This window comes from Talpa occidentalis, unplaced genomic scaffold, assembly GCF_014898055.3.
Source record: "Talpa occidentalis isolate TD23 unplaced genomic scaffold, MPIMG_talOcc4v2.1 talOcc4.6, whole genome shotgun sequence".
Taxonomy (NCBI): domain Eukaryota; kingdom Metazoa; phylum Chordata; class Mammalia; order Eulipotyphla; family Talpidae; genus Talpa; species Talpa occidentalis.
This window is the reverse complement of record NW_023604972.1, coordinates 6,015,321-6,028,571: the sequence shown is the minus strand read 5'-3', so window position 1 is coordinate 6,028,571 and position 13,251 is coordinate 6,015,321. Positions and strand designations below refer to the sequence as shown.

The window sequence follows — 13,251 nt, the reverse complement described above, 5'->3', positions numbered from 1 at the left end:
GCTCCAGTCCCACTTTAGTGACCACTGACAGAGATCTTATCATTTGTGAAGCTGTTTCCCCTTCTGTAATAAGAAGTGGGCAGAGAAAGGTGATCTCTAAAGCTTGTCTGTACTCACCCTTGGGCTTTGTAAAATCCTAGAAAATGTGTCCTGGAAGAGAATCGTTATCACTGTCGGCCACTAGAGGTCAGTACCTTAAAAATTAAGCTGGCGACATTCCATTCTGCCGTCAGAGCAATCCTTGAAGGCCAAAGCAGCATTAATGTTTTCTTACCTTGTTTGGGGAAGGAAGGAGCTTTCCAGAGAAACCATCTTCTTTCTGACTCACTAGAGACTTTCTCGATTTCCTTAAACTATTTTTGCTAAACACTCACTTCAGAGTTTACTAATAATCTTAGGATGAAGATGTCATGAGTGGAAGAAGTCTCACTAACTCTAGTTATTGAAGAACTTGTGGTTGTGCTACAGACCTAGATGTACTAACGTCTATGTGACAGGATCAAAGAGATACCGAAAATGATTCTTCTGTAGGGAAGGCATGTCAACAACTCCAATGGTGGTCGCTGAGAATTACAATGGAAATAGGTTTTCAGACCAGTCCTTCTCGTATAGATGTGGGATGGAAGGCTTGAGTTCTTTACCCTCCCCCAGTTCCTGCCATCTTGAAAAACAGGAACTTCTCTTGTCTTGTTGACTTGAAATGCAGATGATTTATCTCTGTCTTTCAAGGACTCCATCCAGTGGGGGAGCAGGAGTAATTTGTCTGACTGATGAAATAGTAAGAATCTAGAACCCCCTCTGAGCCCCGTGTCAGTCCTGAGAGTGGGATGTGTGTAAAGGCCAATTGCAGGTGTGGCCAATTTTCAGATCTATGAAGTTGGCTTGGGCTGAGGCAGATCTCCAGCCTCCCTGAGGATGAATAGAAGAGTTTCTGATTTGTGGATTCAAATATTCCTCAATATCAAGACTTAGAAGTCACCATAGGGAAGTGTGCTCAGTCTCATGTCCAAATTTCTTCTCTGACTTGGTGCTTTCAGTGGGAAAACCAGCATTTTGGTTCATATGTGACTTCTGAGTTTATTTCTCAATGCACTTAGCATGGTCAGTGGAGATTTAGAATATCCTCATACTGTTTGAGATACACCTTTGTAAAGGGGAGGCACCATTTTCCCCTGCCCCCTCTTACATGCAGCCACCTTGGATTACAAGTCCTGAGCGGGGGAGCTATGAGAACTGGGGTGGAGCTGAGCTGCCTATATACATGAAAGACAGGTGGGACCACTCTTGCATCCTGGTACTGCTGCGAAGGAGACTTGGAGGAGACAAATGGAAAAGAGACGTGTAGAGACACTTGGAAGTGATACTTGGAAGAGGCATGTAGCTGAGAGACAGGTGAGTCAGCTGCTCTCCTGGTCCTTGCTAGAGACAATGCAGTCTTTGTTCTGACTTCATGGTGGACTATTTGGTACACTTTGAATTCTGAATCGCTTCTTTGGTCCAAGCTTTTTGGGGCCTGCCTAACAATTTTCTTGTGGTCCCCCACCGGTAGGTGCCTTAGACTTGGGTCAAGACTTCAGGCTACAGTGGCCCCTCTTTGGGCACCCCTATGAATTGCTGGGTAATTTGGGGGATTTTATTGGGAAACTATTAGTAAGACTACCCTTCTTTTCTCTCTACACACAAATTCTTTTAAAAGTCTTTCAAACTAAGAGTTTGCTTCCTTTGTCTTTGTGTTGTGTATGGCCAGACCTATTTTAGAGTGTGTACCCCTTAATAATTTGGGGTCCCTGGGTGGCCCTCAGTCAAGCTCTAATAATGCTAGTTAATTATTTTTTGTTGCCTAAATTTCCCATTGATTGAATGTCCTGAATTTAATTTCAGTTTTACGCCCAAGGGGAATTCAAGTGGGTAAGGACTTGTGTGTGTGAATTGATTTATTGATGTGTATGCATCCTGGGTACTGAATAGCTCATCTACCAACTGTTGAATTATTTTTTCCAATAGTCCGACCAACTAGACTACATCAATAAGCTTTGCTTTAATTTTAGTTCTGAATCTAAAAAGTCCTGGGTGTTTTCTGTAGAAAATCCTTGTAACTCCATATCATTGTTCCAGAGTAATTTCAAGAATAACAGGAATCTCTGCAGTGCCAAGAATGTCATCTGAAGCTATGATTGGGATGATTACAGAGACTTTGCTTTCTTTCTGTTGTTTATGTCAACCAAGGCTGCATCTTACAAGCAGTCCTGTAAAAGACAGTGTTTTGTAATACAAGACCATCTTTGCAGCTTCTTATTTTATGATTTTTCTGTTTCTAGTGCTTTCAGACCATTTTTTTGGAATTCTGACTAGATTGGCGAATCTTTACTTTAGAAAATTCTGCCACCTCTGTGATGGCACTGGAGCAAAGCCATGATTCTGCCTTCTTCATATTGCTGCTCATAAATGCCCTTGCCATCTGACAGATGCGCTGGCTCTGGATGACTTCATACTGTGGCTAACTATTGGGTTTACAGATCTGGACTAATAAAAGCTCAAATAAAATGATGTCAATTCAAGACTCATTTCCTTCCCTGCTCAAGTGTGATGGGGGGGTATAATTAAAAAAAATATATATAAACTAGGATTGTTTTGTTTGATTCTTGCTTTAAAGAATCCTCTGAAATAGACATCCAGCTATACTACCAGAAAATGTTAAGGATGATGTCATTTCACACATAAACTATACCTTTGAGGTTTCTTTCCTTTTTCCTTAGAATTTTTTTCAGCCATCCTTTGCATAACAATATGAAATTACTCTGACTATTCAAGAGTAAAAAATTCCATGTAAAGTATAGCTATTGTGAACATACTGGAAGACTTTCTGGGAACATGACCCGCCCTCCCCGCCAACCCCCCCTTTCTGGCAGACAGGAGAGCAAGGCCGTCTGCATAGGTGTGACTACAGCTACTCAAAATCTGATGTTTTGTGGTAAGGCCAGTTTTTTTCACACCCACTAATATCCAAGGAGTCTGATGAAGATTTAACAATGTCCATCCAGGCTTTGCATGTCCACAGTGCATTCTTTTTTTTTTTTTTTTTAAATTTATTTATTTATTTATACAAGCACTGGGTACAGTCAGAAGCGCAGGAGGGTGAGAGAATTCACCAGAGCCAGAGCGGGGAGCAGAACAGGCAGACTGACGAAATACACTGCTGAGGGGAGCAGTGGGCGGCAGGAGAGGTCTGCATGCCATGTGGGACCCTCCTCCAGTGGCTGGGGAGCAGCCGGGGATCGAACCGGCGCTGCAGAGGCTGCGGGCAGCTTCGCAACCCAGCGCTCAACCGCTGCGCCACCAGGGAAGCCCCCACAGTGCATTCTTTAGAAAGGAAGAGATTAAATCCTGCATTGCCTTCCTGTGCTCATAGACAGCATCAACATATCTCTAGGTCTCCTTAGAACTAGAAGCCCCTTAGCCTGCCCGAATAGCTACACTTTTTAATGCCAACGACTCACTGTTCTTAGCTCTATAAGCTAAAATCAAACTTGTGTATGTTGGAATGATTTTTTTCAGATTAAAATCTGTCCGATTTCCTCCTGGGTTTGAATGATCACTTTGATGACCTAATGAATGATTTAACTCACAGAAATTTAATTTCCAGTTAACATTATATAAAATTGAAAATAAAGATCAAAAGGGAAGAAATTAAAATGTTCCTATTAATAACTAGATTTTATCCAGAATTTTCCTATACACAGATACAGACACTCTTTAAAGATGGGCTAAGGACTGAAAAATATTTTAGTAATCTACTTTGTTCTGTTAACATTTAATGAACATCTTATGGTGCCAATACATGTCTATTCTCATAACTTTTAGTGACACTGTTTATATTCTATTGGATGAATATTTCACAACTCATTTACCAATATTCTATTATCAAACACTTGGGCTATTTCCCAACCTTCCATATTATAATCTTTGCTGCAAGACTCTTTTTGTAATTAAATCTTTGCACAAGCTATTCATTATTTTCTTGGAACAAATTCTTTGAATTAGAGACTTTGTGATTTTTTTTATCTTAGACAAAAACAGAGAAGAAATGTCTTGGCTACAGCAAGTAGGATTTGGAATGAGGGATAACTTCTAGCTGCTTTTGGGTACCTTCGCGGCTAAGGTACTGTTCCACTCTTGGTCCTTAGAAGGGAACAAATACTACAATGATGACCAGCTGTGTGGTTGTCTGTGAAAAAAAAAAAAAAAAAAAAAAAAATCATCTTTAAAATAGTTGTTGGCAACCAGGTAACCTGTAGGACTGAGTAGCGTCACCGGCACCAGATTATACAGAAATGGTTCTCAACTGAGGAAAATTCTGACATTGTTGCTCCTCCTCAAGGACAGAGTCTGGAGATACCAGTGATGGTCATGACCAGAGGGAGGAGGACCTGGAACCTAGCGGGTAGAGACCAGAGATACTGCTACACAGCCTGCAATGCACAGGACAGAAACACACAACAAAGGCTGGTCCAGTCCCAAATGTCACTATTGCAGAGTAACAGAGACCCTGAGGTAGAACAGAAAGGAAATACACGTATCTGTCATTCAGATGACCAGCATACATTTCTCCTACGTATTTGGTCTCAATCTACCTTTCCTGGATCACAGTTTCTCTTAGAATTTCTTAAGTGCTGTGAATGATGAAGTTGTCTCTTTGTGTTAAGGAAAGCAACTTTTGGGAACCCCCTGAGGATGTTTGCCAGGGAATAGACAATTTTCCGTCCCTACTCCCACAGACCTCCAGGGAGGAGAGAGGGGAGAGGTGGAGTTCATGGCCAATGCCAGTGATGAAGCCATTCATGCCTATGTAATGAAACCTCTCTATAAACCTAATGGGAGGGGACTTCAGAGAGCTTCAGGGTTGGAGGACACAAGGAGATTTGGGGTGAATGGAACACTTGGAGAGGATGTGGGATTTTTCCTCATACCTTGCCCTGGGCATCTTTTTCATCTGGCTGTTGATTCCTATTCTGTAGTAACCTTTCTTTCTTCTTTTTAAAGATTTATTTATTTATACAAGAACCGGGGTACAGGCCAGATGTGTGGGAGGGTGAGAGGATCCACCAGAGACAGAGTGGGGAACAGAACAGGCAGACTGATGAAATACACTGCTGAGGGGAGCAGCAGGTGAGACAGGAGAGGTCTGCCCTGCTGTGTGGGATACTTGCCGACCGGCTGGCATCGAACCCGCGCTGCAGAGGCTGTGGACAGCTTCACAGTGTGGCGCTCAACCGCCTGCGCCACCAGGGAGGCCCTGTAGCAACCTTTCTAATAAATTGGGCATCTAGGGAGTAATGGGCTTCCTGAGTTCTGTGTGTCATTCTAGCAAATTAATTGAACCTGAGGTGGGTGTCCTGGGAACCTGACTCGTAGCTAGTCAGAAGCACAGATAATCACCTGGGGCTTATGACAGGTGCCTACAGTCTGAGGAGGTATAGCCAGTTGCCTCCCCTCTGAGGACAGTTCTTCCACTCAGCCCTCCCTGGTGCCATCCTGCTGTGATGTGGGCACAGTTTTGTGTTAGCCTCCCTCTTTCATTTTTGTTTGCTTTGCCCTTTTCTTCTCATGTGCTCTGACAGGTGATTTATGTATTTCATCTGTCAGAAGGGGCTTTATATTCCCTGAAACAAAATGGTAGAAGGTCAATAAAAATATTTCTTAATACATATTCATTGCATGGCAGCCCTTAGAATGATTGGAACGAGGCTTGGAATTTTTTAAACCAAATTTGTGTTACTTTTTCCTTTACACAAATATAAATAAATGTGGATAAATTGTATCTGTCATTCTTTTCAGAATAAAAGACACCTGCGCTTGCTTAAGAGTTTATCCTTTTAATACCAAAATAGCCTTTCCTTTCCCATTTTAACACTCTGATCCCATCAGTGACATTAAAAATAAAATTTATTGCTGGGTTTACAACCAGCTAAAGAAACTTCAGTTTCAAAAGCTATTCAAAATAGACTTCATCACGAAAGAAACACTTAAAAGTAGACAATGCCAAGAAATAAATGCATTAATGGAAGACCATAAGAAGAAAATCGAATTCACAAAACAGTCTTGTGGCCATGTCTGCAATAACGTCTTCATTTCCAGTTCCTCCAGCAAATCCCATTGTGTCCAAAGGGCCCATATTTTCATGTTACCCAGATGAGCTTCTTCTGTTTATATTTTTTACACTTGGTAGCATGGAATTCCAGGTTGAAGCTGTTGTCTAGAAGCAAGTGACTATCTCAAACCACCCTTTTTATTTACTCTTCTTTGTCTAATTGGCATCATCCTTGGTCTCCCAGACTCCTGTCCATTAAAAAACAGTTTTGAAATGAATGAGCAAAGAGAGGATTGCATGGCAGGAGCATTAGGAGACACTAAGAGGGAGAGACAGCAAAGGAATACTACTACTACTGTTAAAGGAGAGGAAGACCAGAGAATTGAGGGTGAGATTTACTGGAGAATAAGATGTTGACACTGCTGAGAGTGGGAGCTGTGGGAGTTGACTGGAACATCAATTTGCTCAGGATTCTGGTCTGTGTCTGGTCGCTCATTCCACCCATCAGCTCACTCATATGTAAAGGACATCTACTCTGCTGTATCTGAATTCTATACTTAGGAAACCTACAAGGCACTATGTCTGGCTATAATAGAGCGGGTCTGTTATTTGTCAGGAAGCCATGAGGACAACTCATTGTCCTGAGAAATCAGCCCCTTCAAAGGCTTGGGAGAATGACTTACTGGTTGGTCCTAGTAATTTATGATTCTTCATTTCCATTGCCCCTTCCAGGCTGCCTTTATCTCTACATTTTTCACACCTCTGCATTGCTTATACCAAGGGTGGTTTTTTTAAATTTTTATTTTTTTTTATAGAGGCATGTTTTTATTTGTTTGTTTGTTTGTTTGTTTGTTTATACATGCACTGGGTAGAGTCAGAAGCGCGGGAGGGTGAGAGAATTCACCAGAGCCAGAGCGGGGAGCAGAGCAGGCAGAAGGACCGAGGTACACTGCTGAGGGGAGCAGCGGGCGGCAGGAGAGGTCTGCACGCCATGTGGGACCCTCCTCCGGTGGCCGGGGAGCAGCCGGGGATCGAACCGGCGCCGCAGAGGCTGAGGGCAGCTTTGCAACCCAGCGCTCAACCGCTGCGCCACCGGGGAGGCCCACCAAGGGTGTTTTGAGGAATGGGAGGGGAGAATAAAGCCACTGAATTCCTTGTTTGGTGTCTTCCCTCTCACCTACCTAAACACAGAGGTCTTAGCATGCCTAGTGCAAAACCTCCTCTGGTCTCCGCTTTCAGAAATAACAGGTCCCAAGTGCCTCCAGTATTGAACCAATCTATTCTGATGCTTGTCTACATTAAGGTAGGAATTTCACCTTAACTTATTATTAAATCTGACCCAGCCTCATAAGGTCTGGAGCAGGTAAGCTCATTAAAAAATTGTGGAGTGAATATTTGCAAGCAGGAAACAAGGACTAAGAAAACAAGAGAAATTATCACTTTACTTACTTTAGCTTGCTTAAAATGACCCTACATCTCTTACCTTTGGTTTATGACTTACTAGAGCCTTTTGAGAATTGTCAAAGAGGGGATGTTATGATTCTCTTAAATAACAGACAAAACATGTAATTTGATGGAGATTTAATGAGCCAATATTATTGCCAGCTGGTTTCATCACTCAGGGAATTTAATAGAAAATTTGTTAACATTGTCTTTAATTTGTTTAAATATTTATGAAGATCGCTTTCAAGAGAATTCATATCTGGGGTGATCGGTTTATGTAATTTATTTCAGCATCATTTCAACTGGTTCATCTTGTTTTAATGGCTTCTGCTAGAACTGTCTTTTAATGCTCTGGCATCTGGGTGGGAATCTTTTTGGATCTTGTTACTGCATGTTCTGCCTACCAGGGCCCCAGAGTAAGTCAAAGCGGCTGCCACAGGTTCTCGGAGCATCCAGGTCTGACAATCACAGCTCGTCGTCCTCTGAGATGGAATCTAGATAGTCTGTGTCGACATAGAGGAGAAATCCAGAGAACAGACTGTCTGCCCAACCTGGGTCTGAGAAGAGGCCGTTCTGGTCCGTGAAGAAGATCTCCAGCCAGACCTCGTCTTCTGGCTGCAGGTAGATGACTGTGGACCCTGAAGCCACGTCGTGGTTCCCGGTGTTGGCATCAAAGGTCTTTATCCGGTACTGCCCGTTGTGCACCAGCCCGATGGCCAGGTGCTTGTTGGCCAACGTGATATCATAAGAAAAGTAATAGATGCCTGGGAAAGCGCAGATGAACTTCCCTGTTGCAGGGTTGTAATGCTCCCCTTCGTTGAAGAGGACCTTGTTAAATATGATTGGGAGCCGCTCTTCTGGGTAGCTGGTTGTGATGCCTACCGAAAAGGCAGATTTGAGCACGATGCTGCCACATCTACAAACTCCGGGCGGCCCCGGGTCCCCAAGCTCTCCCCTGTCTCCCTTTGGCCCAGGGGCTCCAGCTGGACCTACTTCTCCTTTTTCTCCTTCTGGTCCTATGGGTCCTTTCTTCCCAGTCTCTCCTTGGTCCCCTTTCTCTCCAGCGAGGCCCAGGGGTCCAGTCTTACCTCTCAAACCTTCAAAAAGAGTTTAGAGTTTAATTAATACTTTCTCTAATTGTAGAGTCACAAAGGGCCGGCCACCCGGTCCCAGCACACTCTAAATGTGTGTTTTCGGTCCATTTCCAACAGTGTCCTATGAGATCATGTGTTTTTTAGAACATTATTGATGCACTGAGATGGAGAGAGAAACTTCTCATCAGAAATTTCAAGAACATTTTCTGGAGTATGTGAGAAATCATTTAAATCATGACTAGTTGAAAATAATTTACTATCATTTTGATGACTGATCACCTGCCACCAAATTAAGCATGGATTCTACAGAAGGAATTCAGTGGGTTTGACAATGTCAGTGCTCAGGTGAGACATGGGCACAGTGAGAAACAGATTTCTGAGCCTATTTAGTTTCATGTCCTGTTTTGCATCTATTAGTGCTACTAATAACAGAATTGACCAAAATTAGATCCATTCATATTTATGATCTACCAGGGATGGCACTTACATGCATCGTTTTATTTAAGTCTGGAATAATACTGGCTAGCAATGGGTGCATAAGGAGCCTGCTGAGTGAACTGAACAGATGAGTTGGTGAGTGAAAGATTGGAGGAATGAATATGGCAGTAGAGCTGACCTTTTAAAATCATTGGTAGCAACGAATTTTAAAAATCATAGCAATGCTGCACATTTGACTTAATCTGAATCCATATCCAGAGAGGAATCTTTAACTAGAACCATTCCATGAAACAGATAACCCATTTCTAGTTTCTAATATGGCTTTGGATATTTCTGAACTTGACTATGACCATGTTTGCAGCTTACAATGTACGATGTAATAACAGCCAACATGTCCTGAGAGCTTGATGCGTGGAAGCTGTTCTGTTGAGTGATTTACATGTTTCATTGTGCTTAATCTTCACTACTGCCCTGACTAACCCCAATTCATAAATGAAGAAATGGTGGTTCCAAGAGGCCAATTTTGCCCAAGGATACTAAATAATTGAAGGACCAAGATTTGAGCAGAAGTCCTTCTGACTCCAATGCTTGTTTGTGTAAACTTGACATTATTGCTTCCAGACACAGCAAACCAGAAGGGCTGGGAACATACATCTACAATCCTGGTGATATTACACGATTCATGGTCATGACCCAGCAGTCGACTGTGTTCATAGATGTTACAATAAAGCAGCCTTTGGAAGATAGTATTTAAGTTCCAAATTAAAAGCTCTTTGTCTTGAGGGAAGGAAGCCCAATGGCTTATGGTGGGGGACGATGAGCGATTTGGTGGTGGGTGGACTATGGTGGTGATAACTGATGGGGGGGATCCTAATGCTATCATAGTTAAAAAATAAATTTATTTAAAAAAGTTTTTTATCTTGAATAATGTTTGTAGATTTGGTGGCTGATTTGTCAAACATTTTCTGCACGATATACTCAGAAACAAATTATTATCCAATAATTTGGATGGATTATGATATTGTCCCATGGAGCAGCAGCGAATCAGGTGCCATGACCAGATGGAGACATGCTTCCTGGACCTTTTGATTTTTTCCTTCCTACCCTTTGTCCCAGCGTTTGCCCTCAGAAACTTATTTTCAAGACTGATTTCCAATCACTGGAGTTAACACAGCCTCAGCCTCTCTAGAACTTCAATCTGATTGACTCTGAAGGATGCCAGAATCTGGCAAACTTTTTGGGCCAACTTATTTAAGGGGGGAAAAAAGTGAAAATTACTGAGGACTGGGGACAATTGGGCAGCTGGGGAGAGGGAGCTGGAGAGAGCTAACATCTCATTTGGAAACACAGAAGAGAGTCCTCACTGTAGCTCTGCCCCAGACGCGAGTGCGGGGGGCACCTGTTTGTGGCTTCCTGATTTCTGCCTTGCATAGTGTGTCCATCTGTCTGTCTCTCCACCATGGCCTGGAACAACTTCCCCAGCCCTGGGGTCGGGGTGGCAGGGTTTGACTCTGGTTCCACCTGCCATGAAGGGTCACTTTCATCTTCCCTCATTCGCTTAGTCATGGTGTTGCCCCGTGCTCCTGTCTATACCATGGCGTCCGTGTATGAGACCCGTCATTTCAATGAAGTGAAGATGCAGGGAGAGTGGACCAGTAGCTGAAGCCCAGTAAGAGCTCAGTCCTTGTCATCAATGGAGGTGAGGCAGGGAAGGGAGTTAGGAGTAATTCTCAGGAGAAAAAAACAACAAAGAAAGGGAACAAAGATGGGGGTAGTGGAGGGGTGTTTGAGAGAGCTTCATTTTTCATACCTGCAGCCCCCTTTTCGCCTTTTTCTCCTTTCCTGCCATCTCTACCATCTCGTCCCGGAAGGCCGATCCGACCGTGGGGACCCGGAGAACCATTTGCTCCAGGGGGCCCTGGAGGCCCAGGTAAGCCTGGGATGCTACAGATGTATCTTGGGGAGTAGCTCTCGCCTTTGAATTGATTCCCCCGTGGGGGTTGTCCACTTGCACAAATGGCAAAGCTGGTAACATAGAGCAAGACAAACATCTTTGGCTCTGAAAGAGAAACACATGGATACAAGCGCTCAGCTGGGGGGTTGGCATATTTGCACGTGAGAACAGACGTTGGCAACAGTTCACATCTCATGCACGTAAACCTGCAAAACCTCATGAGGCATTGAAAATCATTAGCCCATTATTGACAGCTGTCTCAGTGCCCAACCAGCGGGCTGGTGGAGATGGCGGGTTGAATGTCGCACTGTGGAGCTGTCCGCAGCCTCTGCAGTGCAGGTCCCGACCGGCCGGCGAGGGTCCCACATGGTGCGGCAGACCTCTCCTGTCTTGCCCGCTGCTCCCCTCAGCAGTGTATTTATCAGTCTGCCTGTTCTGTTCCCCGCTCTGTCTCTGGTGAATCCTCCCACCCTTCTGTGCATCTGGCCTGTACCCTGGTTCTTGTATATTAAAAAAAAAAATGAATAAAATCTTTAAAAAAAATAAAAAATATCCCCAAATAAGTCACTTTATAGCTTTTATTTTTTTCAGGAATCCAAGATGGGCTTTAAAAACAAAGTTTTCTATTGACAAAAGTAGTGCATTTTTAAAAGGAAATTAGAGCTGCAAATGAATATGATAAATGTCAACATGAGGTAGTTTTTCTATGCATTTTGATAGACATCCTTCCAGTCTTTTTTCCTCCCAGGGCATTCCTGTAATTCTTGCACTTTTTCACTTTATCCTGAGCACCTTCCCATATTGAAACCCACTTAAATTGCATTAAAAAAGGCCCCATTTGTCTCTACTATCCTTTTTGCACCTGATTCGCTATTATACACATTTATTTCCAGTTTTGTCAATAGAAACATCATACGTGACATCTTGCAGCTCACCCTTGCTTGTGCTCATATTCATTTCTTCAGAATTTATGGGCTTTTGAAAGCAGGAGGAAGGAGGTGGCATTTTCAGGAAACCGTGCTTTTTACTTGATAATCTTGATAATCGTGTGTAATGCCAATTAGTGTTAATTTGATACAGTGCCTACCCTGAGGGGGGTCTCGAACTTTAATTTAAAATCTGCAGGACGGGATGCCATGGTATCCATTAAGTCGTTAGCACTGGACTCCGTGAGCAGCTGAGTGGGAGGAAGCCTTGCCTGGTGCCATCGCTCCACGCCGGGTGGCCACAGGTCTTTCAGCCACCAGCCAAGAGCCCTCGGTTCCCCCCACAAAGCTGAGTTTAATGGATCGTTTTTAGCAGGACTTTTGGCTGGAGACCCTTGATTTTCTGAGTCCTTAGTATTAGCAGCTTCTCGAATGGAAGAATGTGTGCATGTGGCTTCAGGGGGCTATTTTGCAGGGGGCTTAAATGAGAAATCTGTGCGATGCTGGAGGTGGATGCCGGGGGCTGCTTACACAAAGGGAGGGACCATAGCACATGGGGGAAACAATCCGAAAGGGATTTTTTTTTTTTTTGACAGGCACATTAGAAAATGAAACAGGTACATCATGCAACACGTTGGAATTAGACGCAGAAATTTGCCAGCACACTAGAAGGGCAAGCTGAGGAAAACATAGTGTGCTCATGGGGGTTCGAAATAAGTCTAATTTCTAGAAATCACATCTGTGAGGGGCTAAAGCAGTTATGCAAATATAGGTTCTGTTCCTTGAGCAAATCTGTGTGTTACCAGTACCATCTCCCCTGTCCCAACACCCCATCCCCCCAAATCAAGGAGAACATTTTTGCTATGCTCTGCTTGTTTGACTGGTAACACAACATAAACTCAGAATCGTTTATTCTACTGCTCAAGGGGGATTAAGACACTTTCTGAAACGTCCAGTGGGTCTGATTAAGATACCAACCCTTGAAAAGGCCCCCCAGATGAAAGGAGACTGCAAGAGCTTGTACAGATGTGCGTGCATATAATCTAACTTTAGAACATTTTCAAAGCTGGGAAAGAGACTTCATAGACATTAGCAGTCACTGCCCATACAAAATGCTTTGAAGGATTGCATGGAATTATGCAAATGGATGTAAAATATGTGGTAAGATGTATTCCCCCCGACCACTGTGTTCCTTTGTGTTGGAAAATCAAAACTCTGGACATATTGTGAATCTTGATCAGATCTGGCTTGGATGTTTATTGTAAAGGATTTTTCTATCCCATTTTCCTGTAGGGATTATAAAACAAC

At 43.3% G+C, this 13,251-nt stretch overlaps 2 protein-coding genes across 5 annotated transcripts in view; both read right to left on the bottom strand.

The window, feature by feature from the left end:
* CC2D2A (coiled-coil and C2 domain containing 2A) overlaps window positions 1–13,251 on the bottom strand; it is a 125,237-nt gene that overhangs the window by 77,312 nt on the left and 34,674 nt on the right. The gene's annotated exons all lie outside the window — the stretch shown is intronic.
* The window catches only part of C1QTNF7 (C1q and TNF related 7), a 65,336-nt gene continuing 57,956 nt past the window's right edge, over window positions 5,872–13,251 (bottom strand). For all 4 annotated transcript variants that reach the window (XM_037530257.2, XM_037530256.2, XM_037530258.2 and 1 more), the window contains 2 exons: window positions 10,874–11,122; window positions 5,872–8,628 (listed from right to left, as the gene is read on the bottom strand). In XM_037530257.2, the coding sequence (XP_037386154.1) occupies window positions 7,997–8,628; window positions 10,874–11,122 (881 nt within the window). In that variant the 3' untranslated portion in view covers window positions 5,872–7,996. The remainder of the gene's footprint in view (window positions 8,629–10,873; window positions 11,123–13,251) is intronic.